General features: G+C 53.9%; 1 protein-coding gene and 1 pseudogene across 1 annotated transcript in view; both read left to right on the forward strand.

The window, feature by feature from the left end:
* Positions 1 to 22,769, forward strand: part of Megf6 (multiple EGF like domains 6) — a 100,390-nt gene that overhangs the window by 37,426 nt on the left and 40,195 nt on the right. Inside the window, exon 4 of the mRNA XM_021200216.1 lies at positions 12,923 to 13,045. Within this exon, the coding sequence (XP_021055875.1) occupies positions 12,923 to 13,045 (123 nt within the window). The remainder of the gene's footprint in view (positions 1 to 12,922; positions 13,046 to 22,769) is intronic.
* LOC110323190 lies at positions 9,281 to 9,938 on the forward strand (annotated as a pseudogene).

Raw genomic sequence — 22,769 nt, forward strand, 5'->3', positions numbered from 1 at the left:
TGTATGGGTGTGTATATAGTGTGGTGTATGTGTCTGATTTCTATGTGTGTGGTATGTGTAGTGTGTGTGTGTGTGTGTGTGTGTGTGTGTATGTATGTGGTGTCCATGGTATGTATGGTGTATATGTGTTGTGTATGTGGTATTGGTGTGTGTGGTGTGTGTGTATGTGTGGTACATGTGTCTGATTTGTATGTGTGTAGCATGTGTGTGGTATGTGTATGTTGTGTAGTATGGTGTATAGTAGGGTGTGTGCATGTGATATGTAGGGGTGTGTGTGATGTGTGTGGTGGTGTGTATATGTCTGATTTGTATGTGTATGGTATATGTGGTATATGTGGTGCATGTGTGCGTGTGCATGTGTATGTATGTGGTGGTGAGTATATGTGTATCATGTCGGTGTGTGGTGTGTATGTGTGTGTGTGATGTGTTTGTGATGTGTGTGCTTTAGCCCTGAGGTATTGTGGAAACAACAGTTGTGTTTGTTGGTATGTGTGTGTATGTGTGTGTGCTTTTGTTGTGGTACGTGTGTGTATGGTGTGTGTGTGTGTGTGTGAGTGTGTGTATGTATATGGAAGTGGGTATGTGTGTGTGGTGTGTATGGTGTTGGTGTTGGTGTGTGGTGTGGTATGTGTATGTGGTATGTATATGTGTAGTGTGTGTATGTGGTAGTGGATATGTGTTGTGGTATGTATGTGTGTATGGTGTTGGTGTGTGGTGTGGTGTGTATATGTGGTGTGTATATGTGTAGTATGTGTGTGTATGCATGTATGTGGTATGTGTGCTTTAGTTCTGAGGTATTGTGGGAACAACAGTTGTGTGTGTGTGTGTGTGTGTGTGTGTGTGTGTGTGTGTGTGAGAGTGTATGTGGTATTATGTGTGTGCATGTGTATGGAAGGGTATCGCATACTGGCTCCCAGCCTTCTTTCCACCGCCAGCTTCCTGTTGGAAAGTATCATTAAACCCCTGGCTCATCCACTGTGCATGGCTCACTGAAGTGAACTGAGCTGGCTACATACTTGTGCTAACAACTTGTGACATTCTGGAAGGGGGGGAGTTAAAGCAGCCAGAGCTTGGGCAGGTGAGGGAGTCACACGGTGGAAGGAGAGACCAGAGGCCTGCAAGCTGTCCTCTGACTTCCACGAGCATTGTGGCATGAGTGTGTTCACACACAGACTTGCACATGAAGTAAACAAACAGAATTGTAATGTGAGAAGGTGACAGTATTGGGGACCAGGGAGAGAGGGGTTGGAGACAGGAGATGTGGCGGGCACAGACAATATGCAACATCACCTCGTGGAGGACCCATGTCACTCCTTTTCAACACCCAGTTGAATGTGGGGCACCCAGTGTGAGTCCTGAGCTTGGGGTCACAGTGGTATGCTGCCCTTCCGCACAAATGCCCCCTCCCAATGTGACATTAATAAGGGATAGAGAGAGCGGGAGAGCCGGCTCAGCAGCTAACAGCAGAGCTGCTCTTCCAGAGGAGCCAGCTTTAACCCTCTGTACCCACATGGTAACCCCAGCCCCAGAGCATCCAGCATCCTCTTCTGCCTCTGCGGGCACAAGGCACACAAGTGTTACACAGGCGTACATGCACCCCACTACCCACAAGCATACAGTAACAACAGTAATTCTCAAAAATGGGAAAGGAATCACAGGGAGCTGAGTAAGGAGACATAAAGGGACCAGGCACTTCCTAAATTTTTCTGCAACCCCCAAACTATTCTAGCAAAAGAAAAAAGTAAAAAAGAAAGTAGGACCATCGGATGGATGAGAGGGTTCACACTTGTCGCCAGGGCATCGGATGGATGAGAGGGTTCACACTTGTCGCCAGGGCATCGGATGGATGAGAGGGTTCACACTTGTCGCCAGGGCAAAAACCTGAGTTTCATCCCTAGACCCACATAACAGGAGAGAACAGGTCTCTAAGACTTGTCCTATGACTTCCACACATGTGCTGTGACATTCACTCATGTATATGTGCATGCATGTGTGCACACAAACACACACACTGATGCACACCCCACAGTCATTGTCTTTCCCTGGGACTGGAGTTACAAATGGCTGTGAGCTCCTTACTGTAGGAGCTGGGAATTGAACTCAGGTCCTCTGAGAGTGCCCCACCCCCACACATGTAAAGGTCCTTTTTGTGCTTTTCTGCGTGCTGCTTAGGGCATTGCCTGTTGCTTGTGTTCTCTGAGGATGGACTAGACCGATTTGGTCTCTGCCTGTCTCCATGATCCCACAAGCTGTTTGGTTTGCAGCTGTGGACATCACAGATGGCCTGCGTGTTTATAAAGAAGGGCCACATGCTGAGGTCCCAGTAGTGTCACTGTATCTGAGCAGACAATGGTGGTGGCATGAGGCTGATCATCTGCTGCAGAGCCACCCAGGGCGAGTAGGGTTCTTAAGCGGCTTCTCTGGACTCTGAAGCTTATTTTAGGACAGACTGAGCCTCCCTGACTTGTGCACACATGCTGTTAGGGCCCAGTGCTTTTCTTCTGCTGGGTCTCCAGCATCACCATTTTGCGATGAGATGAGTTATCACCCCCACGTGCAGGAGTGATGTGAAGAGGGTCCTCCAAGGTATTCAGAAAGGAGTGTCTCAAGGCCGGAAGCTGAGCAGGCTGGCACTGCCACCAGGTGGTATTGTGATGTTAGAGAGCTGGGTTGCTATCCAGTGAGGTCGCAGGCATGCTTGTGACACACATAGACACAGACACAGACACACACACAACTGTTGTTCTACAATACCTCAGGTCTGAAGCATCTCAGCAAATGTAGACAGTGCCCCACCCCTGCCCCACCCCTGCCCCACCCCTGCCCCACCTATCAAAAACCAGCACTTAGGGAAGAAACCCAGTCAGACAGTAGAAGCACTCCTCCCACAAAGAAGGGATCTTTGCAATGTCTTCCAACAGGGCACTTGGCTGTTTCTGAGAGAGCGGGAAGCATTCACATGTGTGCATCCATACACAGACGTTCACTCTCGCACACAGGCACAGGCATTGGATCACCCTGGAGCTGCTGCCCTGCACCTGGGACAGCTGCCTGAACTGGTTTCTTCTGAACCGCTTCTACTCCAAGGACGCTGCTTCCAGAAAACCTTCCCCGATACGCTCCTCTAGCCTCTTCCCTTTGGCTGCACTGCCCGAGCGCCTTCTCGCCATCCCATGATTCTTTGCTTAACCCACCTTGCTCTCCTGACACCAGGCATCTCAGCACTTGCTACGAATAGGGCGAACGACAGGGAAGGCCTCTCCTCCCACTAGTTTGTGCTAAGGTGGGGCGGGGTCTGGTGGGAATCGGTCTGGAATGTTCTAGCTGTCCCGGGCTGGCAGGAGTCCTGAACATTGATAACGACCCTGGAAGGTATGCAGATGGTGGAAACCAGGCTTGCTACAACAGCGGCTCTGCTGGGCACCGTTCCCTCCCCTGGTCTGAGAGCCAAGGGCAAGCTCCAGCCCAGAGCAGAGGCTTCTCCAGTGCTGTCTTGTTCTTCCAAGGCAATCCACGTCTACCGACAGCACTAGCTTTTCTCTTCCCATTCAGACTGGCACGTGTGTGTGTGCGTGTGTGTGTGTGTGTGTGTGTGTGTGTGTGTGTGTTGTGTGTGTGTGTGTGTGTTTTGGAGGTTTTTACCTCGAGGTTCTATGGCACAGATTCCCTCACTGAATGTGAACGCCAGCTTGGAGACTTTGGAGAAGTCACACCCTGGCCTTGTGTCGCTTCCCAGGGCCTCACATACATTGGTTTGCAGCCCCTTTGTCTACCCTCAGACTTGGGGTACCACACCTGCCTCTAACCTCATCTCCCGCCTCCTGTCCCCCTCAGAGTCGCAGTGGACACCCCCGGGTGACTTGGAGGGTAGCCTGTTTAACTTCACTTGCTCTAGCAGCCCAGCCCGGCCGAGACGATGCGGCTTCATGTTTTATAGGCCTCGGGGATGGGAGGCAAGCGTCTCAGGGGCCAGCAGGGCAGTAACACAAGGAGAGCGATTGTATGTAATGCGCTGTACGGATGCTGAGCCCAGGACATTAACATTTTTGGAGCCCTGCACTTACCTATCAGCCTAGCTGCAGCTCAACTGGTGCCTCCTGCTCTTCAGAACCCTCGTTTGTGTACAGTACCCCCACCCAAGTGTCTAGTGAAGGATGAAGGCTGGCCCCTCGGGCCCTTGCTGAGTGTTCGTTGCTGGACCCACAGGCTGTTCCATGACCTAAGGGCTGTCCTTCCTGGGCTTCACTGTTGGAACATCAGGCAGGAGGCTAGGGCGGGGCTGCATAGGTGGGGGTGGGGTAGGGTGTAGGCCGCCTTCCTTTGCAGCCCTTCCCCCACCTGTGTGTGTGTGTGTGTGTGTGTGTGTGTGTGTGTGTGTGTGTGTGTGCTTCAGCTCTGGGAGGGGGTAGCAGAACTCCGAGTTCCAGCCTGTGAGGTCTTGGACATAGCAGTTACTGTATGTGCTTCATGAAACCGGAGTGGCACTTCCTGCCTCCAAGAAACCTAGGAGGACTCTTTGGGTCCAGATTATGGGCCTCACATGAGGCTCTGGTTATATGGGATGGGCCACTGTAACCTCCTCTCGGCCAGAATTTGGAAAGGCAGAGACAGGCTGCCAGCCTGTACATACAGCCAAAATCTCTCTGTGTCTTGGTCACCTGGGACAGGCTGTGCCTGGCCAGACTTGGAGAACAGCCTTGGCTGGTTAACACTTTGGTCTGTCTGGTTCTAGAGTTATAGGTCAGTCCTAGAGGGCTAGTGTGCCAATGGTAGACCTGGAGTGAATGGGCCAGACTCTGAGAACACTTTAGTCAGGTATCCTGTGAGCAGTGTGTACCCACACTTGACTACTGTCTCCTTGACAGAGATATAGGGAGGTTTGTCTCATCCCCTGTCACTCCACCTAGAAGACACTTCCCTGGGAGTCACTCAGCATAGCCTTGAGTGCAACCCCAGGGGGAACTGAGGCACACGTCAAAGGAGATGTCTGGCCTGAGAGCCAGGATGCTGAGACCGTTCTAGTCAGCCCTGTGAGGGCCCCAACTTTTCCTACCACAGTTCCCAGGTCCTCTTGCAGCTAGGTATGATGATCTGAGTCTTGTTTCTGGCTGTCTTGGGCCTGGGTTTGGTAGGACTCTGGGGCTTCGGTGGCTCCTGGTTTGGTCTGTATAGATTTACTCTCGTGGTCCATCTATGTCTTCTGATTCTGTGCTCCTATACCTTAAGATGAGGTAATGAAGGACCACAGAGATATGAGGATCACCATAGTCCCCCGAGCTCAAGCCAACGCAGAACTCTTGCCCAGGGGACCCGTACCCAGCCCCTCAGTACCTGATGAAGCACCATGCTTGGTGTGAAGTGCCCAAGGTTCAGAAGAGCACCTGGGCCTGGTGTATGTAGGTGTTTGGGTATCCAGGACCCGGCCAGCACTGACTTTCACGTGGGTAGGAGTAGTTGGCCTTGGCTCCGGGGAACCACACTGGTTGCTTTCTACAGGTCCTGGATGCAGCTCAGGGGACAAGCTGAGTGGTAGCTCAGTGGCTGGCCAAGTGGGTAGGCAATTGTAGTGACAATTCTGGAATTTTAAAAAGCAGAAATAGCATGTTTTTGTTTTAATCTCAGGCGTGGGATATGGGGCTGCTTCTGACCGTCCACAGCAGCTGACTATGATTTGTCTCATGCTCTATCAGGGAAGTGATTTTGCCAGCTGCAGACGGTTTCTGCGATTGTGTGAGGTTTGGTATTCTGGGAATTCTTCAGAAGGTATATAAAGGCTAGAGCCCCAAGAGGGTGTGGGTTGTTGGTATGTTGGTTGTGGTTTAAGTAGTTGTGCACAAAGAAGAATCAAGAAGAAATTAGATATCCTGAAGTGAAGATCAAACTTGTCCCAAAGAACTTGACACCCCCTGTCATTAGGAAGCAGTGTAACATTAGTGTGTCTCCTTTCCCACCCTTGACCTTATTCAGGGATCTCTTCCCACTCTTCTCTATCCTTTTCTTCTCTCTTATCTAGTGGTGTGGGTTGAAAGGGTAGGAAAAGGGGTGGGGACGGTGGAAGAAAGAAGAACCCACAAAGTAGCAAAGGCCGTTACAGGTGATCTCTTTTGAGTGTCCTTAGGTGAATGAATGTCTCATTGCTGTGTCTTGGCTATAGTCCCGAGAAGTGGCCCTTGGTCCATCCTGTGTTTAAAGAAGTAGATAGGAAAGGCCCAGCAGAGTTCAGGAGTCTGCGTATCCTATCTGTGCTCTGAGAAAGCATGAACAAGCCAAGGGGTATGGACCTGCAGCCCCCCCCCCCGTGCCAGTGAACTGGTGCCTGGTGTTCCTAGCTGATGCTGGAACCCTGGCATTAGGACAGAGGTTTGGAATATGTAACCAATTTCAGTCTTGAGAGGGAGAAACTGGCTAGGATTCCCAAGGGGCCTGTGCGCCATTTCATGGGTCCTCAATGGAGGGATGGAGAGTAGGCATGGTGAAGTGGTGTGGCCTGGGAGACAGAAGCTGGGATGATGTGGTGGGAACAGGAGCTGAGCAGAACCTGCCTGAGACTCTGGAGGAAGCATGGCGCTTGCCCAGGCCCTGATTTGGCTGAGTGGTGAGGTCTCGGCTCCTTGACTGTTAGAGCGGAGAGGGAACAAGATCGCTGTTTGATGCTACCCAGTTAGGGGTATTTTGAAGAGAAATTTAAGTTTTATTTATATGAGTGTTTTACCCACGTGTATGTGTGTGCCTGGTGTCTGTAGAAGAGGGTGTTGTGTTCCCTGGAACTGGAGTTACCTGAGTTACCTGGTGCTCTGTGAAGGTTAGCAGCAGAACTGCCCCTCTAATTACAGGGTGCCGTGAAGCCCCCCGTCTGACCCATGTGCATCGTTACTAACCTCTGTTCCAGACTGCCTCAGCCTCTGCCTGCTGACATTTGCCAATCTGGCTGGACTAACTCCCCAGACCCGTCCTCATCTTCTGATGTCTTACCTGCCACAGATGGCCACCCCCCCACCCCCCTCAGAGCAGCCCTCTCCTGTCACCGGCTGAGTTGCAGTTGCTAACTACCCTGTCACTGTCATTTCCTGCATCCCCGAGGCTGGCACAGATCCCCCACTGTCTTCCTAAAAAGATCCGTTTCTCCGTCCTGAGGCCAGACACCTGCTGTAGCGTTTGGCAGGGTACACAGGAAGGGAAGCGTGGTGTCTTCCTGGGGATGGGAGTTGGGGCGGGGGGGGGGGAGAGCACATGGATGTTCAGCTCCTCCACCCAAGCAACACCCCTGAGCTTGTTCAGCCTAGAGTGTTGAGCGGGCATGTCAGCCCTGCAGAGCAAGCTTACACAGAGGTTCCCAATTGTCCCGCTGCCCTGAGGGAAGGGGGGCGGGTGCCCCATGCAGGCTCAGAGGTGGAACATTCCTGGGGAGGTAGGAAAGAGGCCCAGCTAATGCATCCCGCTCAGATCGGAGCCTCCTGGAGTGTTGTTGGCAGAGGCGATGTCCCTGGGATTGTTTCTCAGTCTGGCACAGCGGAGTGTCCAGGAGAGGCTGCCCACCCCTCCTAGGGGAGGAGCTTTTCCAGGCCTCCCAGGTTTGGGGTTCTTTCCGCAGCCCCTTGTACCTGCAGCCCCTCGCCTTTCCTCCCGAGATCTGGGTAGCTGACTCTAGTCCAGCTGGCTTGCATCAGCTCTTGGCTAAGACTCAGGGAGCGGCCCTGGCCTGTCTGGGTGACACCTGGCTATAGGAAGAGGGGATTATTGGCCTCATGAACAGGCAGGGCCTCATAAATTCTGGCTCCTGACAGGCAGCCTGAGGCTTCAGGTGGGCAGGTGGGGTCAGGTATTATAGTTGTCCCCACAGGCTCTCAACTTGAGGCCCTGGCTGTCTCCCCTATCCAGTGGGTGTGGGCAGCCCCTTTGGGTGTCTCAGCCCAGGTTCTGTACAGCAAGGCCTCCTGGTGTGTGTGTGTGTGTGTGTGTGTGTGTGTGTGTGTGTGTGTGTGTGTGTTGGAGGGGGCATCCTTTGGCTGAGCCCTCCCCCTTTCTGTTCCTCCTGAAGATCTCTAGAATGGGTATATTGACAGGCCAAGACCCCAGTTGTGAGGTCATCAGGTCATCTACAGTGGCCTGGGTGAGAGTAGCCAAGGGCAGGCTAAGCCTAGGCAGGAAGATCGTATAAAGTGTGTGTGTGTATGTGTGTGTGTGTGTGTGTGTGTGTGTGTGTGTGTTTGTAGGGTGGGTATCCCTGGTCTCAAGGCCCTGGGAGTCTAGCAGGGGGCATGTGTACCTTTGGAAGGGACTGTGTCCTTAGCCCAGCATGTCCTCTAGGTGGCCCTTGCTGCTAGTCCTCAGGGCTGGCTGGACACCAGTCCTTGGACCAAGCCTGAGCTGTGGAGAGGGCTTGGGCTTGGTCTCTACCCACTGTCTGTGCCTTAAGAGGAGCAGCTCTATCCTGTGGGGTTGGGGAGAATGTGTGAGGAAGAAGAAGTTGCAGGCTCCTGTCCAACACATGCTGTTTGCTGAAGGCTCTTTGGGGCTACCATGATAGGCTGAAAATTAGCCTTGACAGAGGCAAGGAGGGCTGGGCACGGGGGCATGCATCCATGGGGAAGGATTCTAAGCTGATACTGTTTTTAGTGTCTTTGGTAGAACTTATTCTCCAGGAGGAGGGGAACTCCCCCAGATCACACCTCCTGCTGGCCCCTATCACTCCCAACCTCCATCCTAGATGATTAATGATGGCCTAGTGCGCCAAGCATGCAGTCTGTCCCCTGGGGTCTGTACTGGCCTTGGCTGTTTGTCTGTGCTCTGTGCTTCCTAGAAACACGTTTTCGTCTCTGCAACGGGGCCCTGTAGAAGCTTCACCATCTCACCATCCTAGGGTCCTGTGCCCAGGCTTGGCAGGACTGAGTCTGCTGGGCACCTGCCACAACATTGGCTCTGCTTGCTGGAGCTGCTGTGTGAGACAGTCCCACACAGGTACATCTGTGTCTCACCTGAGGTCCATCCAGATGGACCTTCAGATCTCCCTCCTGGCAGTCAGTCTGAGAGCATCATATGTTGATGGATGGGCAGGTGAAGGTGTGCCAGCCTCTTCAGGTTGAGCACCCAGATGCCAAGGTATCTTTGTGGCTTGGTATTCATTCATGGAATCTCCGTAGTGAGATCTGAGCTGCAGAGGAGCCCAGGCCCCACTTTTCTCTTTGTATGAGAAACCCTGAAGCCGTGGGGACACCCCTAGATCATTTCCTCTTCTGTTTAAACTAAGATGGCCTTCACATTATGAAAATGACCATCGATCACCATGAGGGTTGAACTGTGCCGTTTCAGTGGGTACAAGATCTACCTGGGACACTGGATGATGCTACGCCAAGACTGACGGGAAGGCTTTCTAGTTTCTTAATGCAAAATGTGAGTCCGTGTTCCTTTCCCAAAGGAATCCTCGGCAGATAAACCTGACCATCCTCTACAGAAGAAGACATAAGAAAGGACAGTCAGAAGAAATTCAAGAGAAAAGGACCCACCATGCAGTCGAATCCCAGTGAGCTATCACTAGTGTGTTTCTTGTTGACATAGTGTCCGAGAGGACTCAGAAACCAGAAGTTAGGAAGCTCAGAGAGGAGCCTATGAGGGCTGCCGAGGAAGTAAAAGAGGCTGAGCAGGCATCAGAGGAGACGGCAATGGCTGCTGCCAAGACCCCCATGAAGGCAGCACCTAAACGAAAGATTGTGAAGCCTGTGACGGTCTCTGCTCCCTGAGTTGGTAGGAAACCCTAATTTGGTAGATCAGAGTTTAAAATAAAGATCTGTTCTAAATAAAATCAATCAATCAATCAATCAATCAATCGCCCCTTTAGGCTCAGGCTACAGTGGTATCTGGTGTATTCCTTGTTCTGTGACACCACTACCTCTTGTTTTTGTCCCCAGCTCCAGCCTTGCCATCTCTTTTCTGCGGTGTGATTGTCTCATGCCAACAGAGTGGCATATCATATAGCCCTTGGGCTGGCTTCTCTCACAGCCTAGGAATTTTTAGGTAGCTGCTCCAAGGACAGACATTGACATGGGGACAGCCAGGCATTGCAAAGAGGAGTGAGTGTGAAGGTGTCCCCTGGGGGTGTCCTGGTGAACCATTGCAGGGACATCCTAGTAAGCCATGGGGTGTCCTGGTGAACCGTGGAGATGTCTTAATGAGCCATCAGTGGTAGGGGAACACCCTCGTGAACTGTGGGGGCTTCCTAGTGAGCCTTGAGTGCCAAGTCCCAGGGGATTTTTTTTTTTAAAAGACACAGAGCAGGTGCATATATGGTCTTGAAATGACGATCTTTAGCCCCCAAGGTCAACATCTGGGTGATGCCAGCTCAGACTGCAAGGGCAACTACTTGGTGGGCCCCTGTGCTAGACTCTGGGTCTAGCTCCAGTGGGTTCAGCTGTGAGGGTTCTTACTCCAGGCAAACACGTGTGTGTGTGTGTGTGTGTGTGTGTGTGTGTGTGTGTGTGTGTGTGAATGTCACAGCCTCCCGACTGTACTGACTTGAGAAAGTTTCAGGAAGGCTCCTTCCCAGAGTTTGGGAATCCTGCCTTTGCAGGCCGACACTCCCGGTGAAAAACAGTGCTCACAGGTGCTGTGCACACAGACAGAGCTTTAATACATGCCGGGATGAGGCAGTGTGCACATGAGTGGTGGGCTGTCTCCACTGAGCAGTTTACTGTAAACTTCCAATGGAGTATAGAGGCCTTCCTCGGCCATCCCCACCTCTGAAATGGCCAGCTCGCCCTGGCTGTGTGCAGAGAAGGGTGCTCGGCCAGGGACCTGCCCGCTCTGCCCTGCTCCAATGGTTCCAGGTTGTGGCAAAGCCTGGGAGGGAGAGTAGGGGTGAGTGCTCTGCCCAGGAGCTCTTGCTGGTGTTTGGGTGTTTTGTTCTCTGTGTGGCCCTGGCTGTTCTGGAACTCACATGCTTCATGAGTTCTGGGATTAAAGGCGACCGCTTTGCCAGGCAGTCCTGAAGCTCTTCTGTGTGGAATTTGTATAGCATTTGTTATTTTCCCACAGCCTCTGTGGGCCTGGGCTGGAGACAGAAACTCTGAGATGGGTGGGGATCACACCTTCTGAGGTTTACATATCCAGATATGGACAATCCTCCTGTGTAGATGATAACTCCGCAGGGCTCAGGCTAGCCCAGCATTGAGGGGAGCTAGCTACTCTTCAGGGTGCTCAGGATGGGGGAGGGACTAGCAGCTGCTATGGTGACAGGGCAGCAAGTGTCTATCCTGGGTACCGGGCGCTGTGACCAAGGTCAGGGGCTTCTCCCATAGACACGGGGAGCCCTTGAGGTTCCAAGCTGTAGTGGGCATTCATTTTTGGTTGTTGTTTTGCTTTTTGTTTTTGTTTTCTCGAGACAGGGTTTCTCTGTATAGCCCTGGAACTCACTTTGTAGACCAGGCTGGCCTTGAACTCAGAAATCCACCTGCCTCTGCCTCCCGAGTGCTGGGATTAAAGGCGTGCGCCACCATGCCCGGCTTGTAGTGGGCATTCTTATTGTTGCCCACTTGGCTGACATATGGTTTTGTGAGGTTCCCTAACCTGGATCCATACAATACTATGAGAGAACCTTCTTTGACTGTGACCCTGATTCTCAAGTCATCCCCCCCTTCCCTTCCAGTTTCCCACACAGTGGTCTGAATGACAGGACCTAAGCTGTGCTGTGTCTCGCACCCTGGCCTGCCAGCCTGGCTTTTGTGCTGTCTCCTCAGGCCAGCAGACAGGGGACCCTAGGCACCCCAGCCATGACCTCTGCTGAGACTCTGTAACTCCCCAGGAATTCCTAGGAAATTCCCACCGCTGGTTTCGCAGGGCTATAGACTGGTGGCTGAGTTCCAAGAATCAGGAGGCAGCTGGCCAGTGTCCTTTGGCCACCACAGTCCTCATGCAACTGCTGGTATCTCTGAGGCCCTTAGCTTAGCTGTGAAAGGTTCTTCTAGGAACCCTTCTGACAAGATGTGAGAGATACTGGTACCACTGGGCAAGCTTTAGGCCATCTCAGACCTGAGAGTGCCCGCACACACCTGGTTCTGCCAACTTCCTGTGTGTAGCGTGAGCATTTGGCTTCTTTCCTAGCAACAACACATGTCAGGTGGAATAAAGGCTTATCTATGTGTACCTGTGACATGTTGGGATTCCCCTTGCCCTGAGCCTGCCTTGAGGTTGGCTGTGTTTGGGGACACTGGAAGGTCAGCCTCCCCAGACTCAGATGAGGCGGTATGACCAGGTGGGTGGACAGAGGCAAAAATACTGACTCAACACATGATGAGTCTACACATTCGTAAGGCCCCTGCAGTCCCAGGCTGGCCAGATTGGGTGGAGGTTAAGCATTGAGTCCAGGTAGGAGTCCTTCATCTCAGCTAGCCATCATCTGTGCTCTGTACCTGTAAGAGCCGATCAGAGCAAAAGGAGCTGTGGGCTCAGGCCATGGCAGTCAGGGTCGGTAGCTCTGCTGTATACTCACTGCCTTCCCTAACCTGACGCAGCTCCACTTCATCCTAAGAGCTGCCAATGGTGTGGCCAGGGTATTGAGTCCATTGTCAGGGTCCTGTGTGATCCCCTAGCTTCGGAGCAAAGGGAGGCTGGTTTCTATGCAAAACCTAACACTGCACAGGTGATCTTCCCGGAGCCTACAGGATGCTCCGGGGCCAGCACCGCTGACTGTAGCTGCTCTCAAAGGTCGGATTCCCTTCGATGAGCTGCTCAGAGACTGTCCTGGAGACCTGCTGCACTGGATGCTAGGAGAGCGGCTTCTCTGGGTGCTTGGGTGGAGGAATGGGGGATGGAGTGTGTCTCTGGGTCTGTTCATTTCCCTCTGGCCTATCCTGTTGGCTGATGCCCCTCCCCATCCTTCGGGGACACCGTGTTTCCGTGGCCAAGTGCTTATCTGCGTTTCTCCCTGCAGATGTGGATGAATGTGCCAATGCCAACGGGGGCTGTGAGGGCCCGTGCTGCAACACCGTGGGTGGCTTTTACTGCCGCTGCCCACCCGGCTACCAGCTGCAGGGTGATGGCAAAACCTGTCAAGGTAGGACCTGTCTGGTACTCTGCCCTGGGGAGGGGGAGAGGCAGAGAGTGGGTGGTGGGAGCAGAGGCAAGCTCAAGCTAGGAATAAGGAGCTAAGACCCTCTGGGGGAAGGGCCTGCATCCCCGTGACACTGATAGGAACCTTGCCTGTCAAAGACTGTGAGAGGCCTGGGGCTAGGAGCAGCTTGCCAGCTCTGAACCGGCCCCTGCGACTCCGCCCCAGCATTGCTGGCAGGCGGACAGCAAAATCAAGACCAGACAGAAGTAGATCCTGGAGAGACTCAGGGAGCTGAGAGAGGGGGACGAGGAGGCCCTGCTGTCCCCAGCCTCTCGGTCTCTCCTCCCTCCCCTTTTTTGCATTCTCTGGCTGCCCTCACATCTGAGCCCAGGGCTGGTTTGAACAGCTGCGTCCCTTGGAGCGTTTGGGGCCATCGGTGTCCAGGGTTCTGGGTCAAGAGGTTGTCCCTGCTCCTCTGTATCAGATGGTCACTGTCTGCCTCTTTGAATGTCCTCAGTTAAATGTCACACCACCTCCAGCTGCCCATCTGTGAACCATCTGCCTACAAGTTGGGGTCTGGAGAGGCATTGAGGCGGGGGTGTCTGCTCTATGTGAGACATTCTAGAAGAGTGGGTTCCCATGTTCTCCTTTCTAACTTGTCCCTGTAACCAGCAGGAGGTTGGAGGTGGGGAATGTTGCTGTAACACTAGGGTCATGCCCCAGCTGTGGGGCAGCAGGAGGCCTGTCCCTCCACGTGTCTAGCCTAAAGGGAGGTAGGGCAGATAAGTGTTTAATGATTATTGCGTCTGTGTTTCTGTGCCTGTGCAGCCGGTCGCTGCGGACGCCCTCAGAGCCCACCCCTCTGCTTTCGGGTCGTCTTGCCAGCAGACATTTGGGTTTCGGGTTGACCGAGCATTAAAGATGGCTCATGATTTGAACTGGCTTAGTAAGTCAGCTCTGGGGAGCAGCTTGCACCCCTATTCTTGCATCTGTGAGAAGGCTGTGCATACTGAGTGTTCAGGACTTTTGTGGGCTAGTCTCTCACTGTGTCCTATAGATGTCCTAGGGAGATTGACTGGTACCCATGTCACAGAGCCCAGACAGCCTCCCTCATCACCATAAGCCTGAGGTATCTCCCTCTGAAAGGAGGGAGTGATGGTTAAGCTGGTTTAAGGAGCAGGCTGAAAGACTTGATACAGCCTGGCCCTGGGCTGCTTCCTGTGAACCAGTTCATCTAACCAAGTGTTGGTTATTTCCTGCCCCGAGTGCCACCTGCCCTCTGGCTTCTTCCTCATCCGAGGTGGAATCAGGCTCCCCAGCCCCATGGCTTCCTGGGTGGGGCTAGTTCAGGGTGGCTGTCTACTGTTCCCAGAGCCTCACTGTATCTGAACTTTGGGAGCCTGGAAATCCCCATTCTTCAGTGGCATACGGGAAACCACACCAAGGCCTCTCCTGGGCAATGCAGATCCCCAGCATTCCTCTGGTCTGCTGGCTAGATCCGGCAACCACTTCTGTGCCTGTCTGACAGCAGTTACCCAATGGAAGATACCCAGAACACCTGCTGCCTCTGGGGCCAGGCAGTGAGGTGCCGTGCCTAGGGTGTCTCCCCCAGAGCCTGTGGGGAAGGCTCGCGATAGCCATGAAATCATCTCAGAAGATATTGTTAAGGCATGGAAAAGGGTGACCCCTAAAGACCTACGGAGCTCCAGAGGAAGTCTTGCTGTCTTTCCAGCCCATCTGGGAGAGGAATGCTCTTGGGTGTGCGTTTGAGGGCGTGTCCCATCAACTTCCTCCCAGAAGTTGGAGTTTGTGTGCGCTAGACCTGGTGTGCTGTGTTGATGCCCATTCAAGTGGGACATGGACATACGGGAGTTGAGCACAGTGCCAGCAAGCTAATCAGAGCGGCTTCCACTCGGACGCCTCCAGGCATGAGGTAGATAGAAGGCAGGAAAGGACAATGACCTAAGGCCTAAGCTGTCCATCCACCCACGGGGGATGCTGAACTTGGCCTTTTTTTTGTGCTAGCCAAGTTCTCTACCACTAAGCCTTACCCACAGCCACCTTTGAGACAGGGTCTGACTGAATTTCCCAGGCTCCTCTTGACCTCCCTCTGTGGCCCAGGCAGGCCTTGAACTTGGGATCTTCCTGCCTCAGCCTCCTAAGAAACTGGAATTGCAGCCTGGGGTACTAGGCCTGCTTCTGTGTTACTGTACGAGGCATTGGAGTCTCCGTTTGGGGTCCCTAAGGATAGACCAGGTCTTTGCAATCTGGCAGAGGTGGGTAGAGGCAGGGGCATGACCAGAGAACCAAGTCTAAGGCAGAGGCAGAATGGTGTCTCAGACACGGACGGGCCTCAAACTTTCGTTCCAGCGGCATCTGCCTTCTTTCCTCTTCCCCACCTCCCAACCCCCCACCAGGGTTCATGCCCCAGCTCCGCGAGTTTGAGATGATTGGAGGTCTAAGTCACCTCATGGCCAAGGGGCTGCCGAGAGCCAGGAGCCTGCTGAGCACTGTGTCCCCTGCCAACTCAGCCTCCTCTGGCAGTGGTGAGGCAGTACAGCTCGCGGGATGCAGGCTGCCTGCGCGTGTGAGCACGGGCGGTAGGAAATGGGAATATCCCAGGAGGGGAGGACTGCCTTGCTTGCTCGTGCAGGGAGGTGTGTGCAGAGGGGATGGCAGGGTGAGCCCAGAAACCACCGAGAGCGATGAATTGTCGCCGTGAAACAGGACTGGCAAGGGAGCCTGGCTGGAGGTGTCTTGGCCCCAGCCCTGAGAACTGGTTCAGGCTGGTATATGTCATGTTCTGGGAGGCTCTGTTGGAGCCAGGGCCATATCCACTCAGCTGGACTGGGTGGCCATAGTGACACTAGTCACTGCCACTGCCTCTGCGTTGCTGGGTGGGATCTGGTCTCTGCCCTGAACTAGTCCTTCTGAACAGGTGGGCCTAAGCCTGTGTGTGGCAGACTTATCCGGCTTTTCAGTATTTATTTTGTGTGTGTGTGTGTGTGTGTGTGTGTGTGTGTGTGTGTGTGTGTGTGCGTGTGTGTGTATCCTGTAGTGGGGTTTGTAGATGCTTCTCCACTTTGTTTTTGACACACGGTTTCTCATTGGTCTGGAATTCACCGAGTAGGCCAGCAGCCAGTGAGCCCCAGGAGTCTCCTCATCTCCCCCTTCTCAGATCTGGGACTAGATGTGGAGGTCACTCTGCCTGGCCTTCATGCAGATGAGGCAAACACATCTGAAACTTCTTCCCAGACCCAACAAAGCTCCTTTCTGTATGCTCAGTCATCTCCGCCCTGCACTGGCAAAGCCACTCTGGGATTTGCCTTCGGTGCCAGTGAGAGGTGAACATCTCCTTAAGCCCTCATGAAGATGTGTGTCTGAACCTGGGCCTCTGTCAGTAAACCATGACAAACAGACTCTCAGATCTTAAGTCGTTAGAGGATTCAGGAAATGCTCAGAGGCTGAGGCCAGCATCATGCTTGCCAACTGCCAGACCGGCTTTAGAGGCAGATCATAGGTGGAGAGGTTCTGCTTGCTTGCCAGCTCTGCCTGTGGAGGGCTAGCCTGCGTCCTGGGTGATTACTCTCCTCTGCCTTCCCTACCTAGGTTCTGATGGGGGCTCCTTGCAAGTTCAGGCAAGCGCCAAGGCCATAGCTTACCTTACCTTGCTTGCTGCCCTCTGGCTTGGAGCTCATTTCTAAAACATCCCTATCTGTAAGACGGGTCCAGTCCTTATTCTAAACTGAGAAGCCCGAAGGTTCTTGTGATGTTGTCACAGGGTGACTTATTCTGTCTTACTCAGTGCTGTCAGGATGGTGGCCAGAGCTTCTCATGGGTCGGGGGAGGAGGCTGGGCAGCCCTTTCTGATTCAGGTCTCCAGGCCTGCCTTCCCATGCAGTGTGGGATTCTGCAAGTGATGCCCGGGAGTGGGGGAGGCTCAGCCTGACAGTCCAGGCTCCTGACTTCCCTGGCTGTAGAGGTTTAAGAGTAGAGCTGAGATAGTCTTGGAATGTTCGTGAGACTCCAGCTCTTCATGGACACTATGTCATTGTCCCCAAGGAGGCTCCCCCAAGTCGGGGCTCCCAAGAACCTTGTCTCACCCGCTCTCAGCTGTCACAGTGGCTCCAGTCCCATGTCTGTCACACCCACTGATGCACGATTGTTGCCTGAGAGTTCAGCCAGGTCCTCTCTGTCTCTGGGGAGAGGAAGGAACGTGGGAAGTGAATTGAAGCTCCAATTAAGAAGGCTGACAGCAGCCGACCCAGGCCAGCTGTATTGATCCATAGGGAGGACAAGGGGTGCTCCTTCAGACCCCTGATTCTTGTGCCTGGCCCCTGGGGTATAGGGGAGGACTAGTGGTGCTCCTTCAGACCCTGATTCTTGTGCCTGGCCCCTGGGGTATAGGGGAGGACTAGTGGTGCTCCTTCAGACCCTGATTCTTGTGCCTGGCCCCTGGGGTATAGGGGAGGACTAGTGGTGCTCCTTCAGACCCTGATTCTTGTGCCTGGCCCCTGGGGTATAGGGGAGGACTAGTGGTGCTCCTTCAGACCCTGATTCTTGTGCCTGGCCCCTGGGGTATAGGGGAGGACTAGTAGTGCTCCTTCAGACCCCTGATTCTTGTGCCTGGCCCCTGGGGTATAGGGGAGGACTAGTGGTGCTCCTTCAGACCCTTATTCTTGTGCCTGGCCCCTGGGGTATAGGGGAGGACAAGGGGTGCTCCTTCAGACCCCTGATTCTTGTGCCTGGCCCCTGGGGTATAGGGGAGGACTAGTGGTGCTCCTTCAGACCCTGATTCTTGTGCCTGGCCCCTGGGGTGGCTGTGTGTATTTGTACCCTTTTTGAAGTAGAGCCTTCTCTGACTCTCTTGCTATGCAGTATCTGGACCTCAGGAAGCAGTGTTCCTGCAGAGTCTTCCGTGTGGATTAAACTCTTGGGGGTAGCCTGGCCTCAGTGGATGGGAAGAACAGTGACTGAAGTACCCTACTATGCTGTTGGCACTCAAAGTGCTGGATCGCTGCCAGTCCCGTGTGATCATCCTCAAGGAGGCAGACGTGCCGCGCGGGAAAGGTCTCCTAAGCTTCACACACTGTTCAAGAGCTGTCCTAGAGGACAGAGAGGATCAGTGGTGGCTGCTGAGTCCCAAGCAGAGATGGAGACTCCAGAGCTGGCTGGTGACCTCAAGGCCCTGTTTTCAGTCGCTTGCATGGCCCCTGCTCCCACTGGAGCCCCTCCATTCTCCCAGGGCCCGGGGGAACACGAGAGAGGCGTGTTCCTTCCCTGTCTTTCTGGTCAGCAGTACCCGCACAGAGCTGGCATTTGTGTCTACCGATGTCCTCTGTGAACTCGGATGCTCCACGTAATCTGCAGGGTGGTAGCGTGAAGAGAGGTTAAAGCCTGTAGCCCCGCCCACCTGCTAAGGAAGACCCGAGTGCTGCCAATGAGGAACAGGCCTCACCAGATGCCGGTTCTGCCGGCCTCTGTCCTGGCTTAACATCTAATGCTGTGGTTCGTCAGTTCCTACTGTCGCTCGTCCATCAAAGGAGGAACTGTGCGAGGGTGGCCTGCCGCACAGACAGAGCTCGAGACCGGGGGATGTGGCCACACACCTGTGGGCTCCGGAGTCAGGCATGAACCTGGCCTTCCGGCCACAGAGTCACATCCTTCTTTATGCCAGTGCCAGAACTAGAGCTTTCCCAGTCCGGTGTCCCCTGGATATGGCAAGGAATCCCAATTACAAATGCGATCCTTCCAGGCAGGTTTTCCAGAGCCGCCCGTGGCCAGGGCCTTCCTCCATCGGAGGTGCTGAGAGTCGAAAGCTCTCATTTCCCATTGCTGGCTCGCGCCCATTCCTCTAGTGAGCAAACTGGCAGGTAAACCCCTGGTTGGGGCCAAGGCAAGAAAATAATAGCCTTTAAGGTCAGTGTGTTGCCAGCCCGACGGCAATAGTGCGAGAGGCCTGTCCTACCTCCCCAGAGCCTTTGGAGGGCGCCAGCGCAGGGAGCTGAGCTGGTAGCCTCTGTAAACACCATCCCACTTCTTGGCATAAGTCCTTGTGGGCGCAAGCAGACCTGTAGGAAAGAGCTAGATGTAGGGGTCATGAAAGTTTGAGCCCCCGAGTGCTGACTTAGGACAGCAATGACTCATGGTCCCCCCATCCCAGGGTTGGGGCTAAGAGCACTTGCCTAACATACACAGAGCCTTGGGATGGCACAGATTTCATGGTTGTTTATACCTACAGTCTCAGACTCAGGAAGGAATGCAGGAGGAGTATCAGAAGTACAAGGTCACCTTCCTTTACTCTTGAGGCCAGCTCGGGGCTATAGAGACTGTCTCTAAGAACTGCTCCCCCTCCCCCATTACAAGAAGCTGTGCTTTCAAACCCAGCAAAAGGAACGAAGCAGACAGTAGAATGGAGGGCCTCAAAGTGTTGTAGGAATCCTGGCCAGTACCCCGCAGGGCGGTCAGTCCTTGAGTTGAGAAAATGACTATCAGGTGACATGGGGAAGATCTTCTCCTGGTTCTAGAAGCTTCTACACAGGACGAGGAGTCTTCTGGGCTGGAGAAAGGGACGTTGCAGGCGCCCCTTCTCCTCCGTCCTCATGGCACCTCATCTCAGTATTTGGTGGGTAACAGAGGTACTAAATCCGCCTTAAAGAGTGGTCATGGCTTGTGTGACCTAGAACAACTCAGTCCCTGTTACGTCTCCTGGAAGTGAAGCTGACGGCCAGCCCTCCTCCTCGCTAGCAGATGGCAGGGCATATAGGCCTGGTTACAGGATCTTGGGGTGGGGATGGGGTCGGAGAGGGGCAGGGCGGGGGTGTTGCAGTGGGGCGTGGGGTCAGGGGCAGGGTGGAGACGATACAGGAGTAGGGACTGGGTGGGGGAGGGAGTGGGAGCGTGCGCGCGGGTGTGTGTGTGTGTGTGTGTGTGTGTGTGTGTGTGTGTGTGTGTGTCGGAGAGGGGTTGTGGCAGGGTAGAGGTAGTACTGGAGTAGGGGCAGGGGTGGGGCGAGGGCAGGNGGAGACGATACAGGAGTAGGGACTGGGTGGGGGAGGGAGTGGGAGCGTAGAGAAGTATGTGTGTGTGTGTGTGTGTGTGTGTGTGTGTGTGTGTGTGTGTGTGGTATAGGAGTGGGGGCAGGGAGGAGGCAGTACTGGAGTAGGGGCAGGGGTGGGGCGAGGGCAGGGGGAACCTAAGCTTAGCCTCAGCAATATCTCTACTCCATTGTTGTCTCCTGCCTCTATTTTCATACTGGACCAACCTCTACTTGTCTCAAGGCCTCTGCCTCCTACCTTGTCCCTGTGCAGCCATGCCTTCGAGCTACTGTTTCTCTCAGTACATTGGTTTGAATGAAGGCTGCGCCTGCCACCCAGGGCCTCACGGGATACTTTCCCCTGACTCTGTCTCTTCCCTAAGGCATCCTGGGAAGTGAGTCTTAAGCCCAGCCCCTCCCCCCATTTCACTTCCCCAACTATAGACTCTGCTGTGTAGTTGGGTTCCTAACTCCACTGAGCCTTCAGACTTTAGCCCCTAGAGCCCTTTACAATTCTGGACAGAGTCAGTGGGGGTGGGGGGTGGGGTGTCTGTGATCAGCTGCTATGAGGAGACCTGTGTGCCACCTCGGACCCGGTAGGGATTTGAGTAGTGGAAACCCTGTTGAGTTAGAGGTCACTCCTGTGGGTCTTACATGGATGCAGGCTGTTCCTTAGAGTCTAGGCAGCATATACACCAGTGGCCTTGCCAGAACAAGAATCAATGGCCACGTACATTCCTGTGGGTATCGTGAGGCAGTAGCATTTGGGGCTTCCTGCAGGTGCCCGGCAGGAGCTGGCTGCCAACCTTTGCCCTAGCATCCAGCAGGTAGAGGAAGGCGTGCCAGGGTAGGGGCTGCTGGGCCGTGAAGATGACAGCAAGGCATGGTCCCAGTGACAGGTTGCTGGTCCCAAGCCACGGTCAGTTGGATCCAGTCGCTGTCTAGATCTCCCACTTTGGCTGCCTGGTATCCAGGGCCCTTCTTCCTCATTGCCTTCAGCTACCTGCTCACACTCTCTGCCAAGCTAGTTTTGTAGTCCTGAAAATATCTTCTCCAAAGGTCACATCAGACCTCCCTCCCCAGGAGGCTTCGCTAGTCACGAGAGCCAGTTTGTCCCCTTCTCTGAGTGTAATGCAGGACTCAGGTGTCCATGAATTTGTCTTGTGGTCACTGCTCTCCCTGGGGCCCAGGGAGACGACTGACCTCTCCCAGGGTGGGAATGTGTCCTTGGTAATGTACCTGTCAGGATTTTCTGGGTCCCATACAACTACAGGGAGAGAGACTGAGACTGTGATCGGGCACTGGATATACTTGATCTGAGGTCCCTGCGTGGCTCTTGCCTGGCCGTTGTAGCGCTCCTGTCATTATTTATGGTTTGGGGTCTCAGGTGCCTCCTGTGGGTCCGGTGTTCCTTGGGATGTACAGCCCCTAGAGGAGGCCATGGGTCAGGACTGCTCTCCCAGGAGGCCCTCCCTCTATCTGCAAGGGTAGGAGCCCCCCTTATTTCCACCTGGCCCTGCCAGGAATGGCTGCAGGCAGGAAAGGCAGCTGGATTCATTTTTCTTCCTTGGCTTGGGCGAGGAGCAGGGACTGGTAATGGATTTACCAGAAAACTCACTCAGAATGATTCCAGGAGGCTCAGCCAGACCCTGTGTGCTCTGAGGCTGGGCGGGAACCTTGGCACACTCTGGTCCAGAAATGACCTCCACACAGCACAGTAGGAGAGGGGTTGGGAGGAATGTCTCCGAGTCTGGACTCTGTAGGGAAGTGGGCTGAGCTATATTTGGCTGCAGCCTGCAGACTGACCTCCCCTGGAGGTGAAGGGTCAGAATCAGCCAGCAGGTGCATGTCCTGTCTAGGAGGGGGTTCAAGGGTAAGAGGAGGTTCTTTGGCTTAGAGAGGCTGGGGTCCTTGGTTCCATGCAGGTTCCAGTCCTGTTCTGGTTTCATTTCTGCTGTACTGATAAAATACCCCGATAAAAAGCAGATTGGTGGTGGTGGTGGTGGTGGTGGTGGTGGTGGTGGTGGTGGTGGTGGTGGTGAGACAATTCCAGGTTGCAGGCCATTGTTGAGGGAAGTCCTAGTAGCAACAGCTATGAGGTAGCCGGTTCAAGCACATCCACAGTCAAAAGTAGAGAGAAATAATGTTTGCAAACATGTTCAGCTCAGTTTCTTCATTCATGCTGTTCGGGCCTCACTGTATAGGGAATGGCACCTCCCACACCAGACTGAGTCTTCCTACTGGGATTAATTCAATTAAGACAGCCCTTCACAGTCAACCCTGACAGTCCTTCATGAAGACTCTTTCAGATAATTCTGGGTTGAGTCAAGTTGACAATTAAAGGTCACCGTCCCAAGCCTCTTTGTGACCCTTCTTCCTGTAGCTGGAGATGCAGTTAGTATGGGGCTGTCCCTGACTGGTTGGCAGCCCACCCTGCTCTGTCTGCACCTTTGATGGGCCTGGAAGACCTTCCCTTCAGCTCTCTTAAGGTCCACTTGGGAGCATGCCTGGACTGGCCCAGCATAGGAGGCACATGAAGATACTTATGGACATCATGCCTACCCAACCAAGTACCTCACCCACCATGGGGTAGCTTTAGACATGAGATTGAGATCTCATTAGGGCCGGGCGTGGTGGCACACGCCTTTAATCCCAGCACTCGGGAGGCAGAGGCAGGCAGATTTCTGAGTT

This window comes from Mus pahari, chromosome 6 (genome assembly GCF_900095145.1).
Source record: "Mus pahari chromosome 6, PAHARI_EIJ_v1.1, whole genome shotgun sequence".
NCBI lineage: Eukaryota > Metazoa > Chordata > Mammalia > Rodentia > Muridae > Mus > Mus pahari.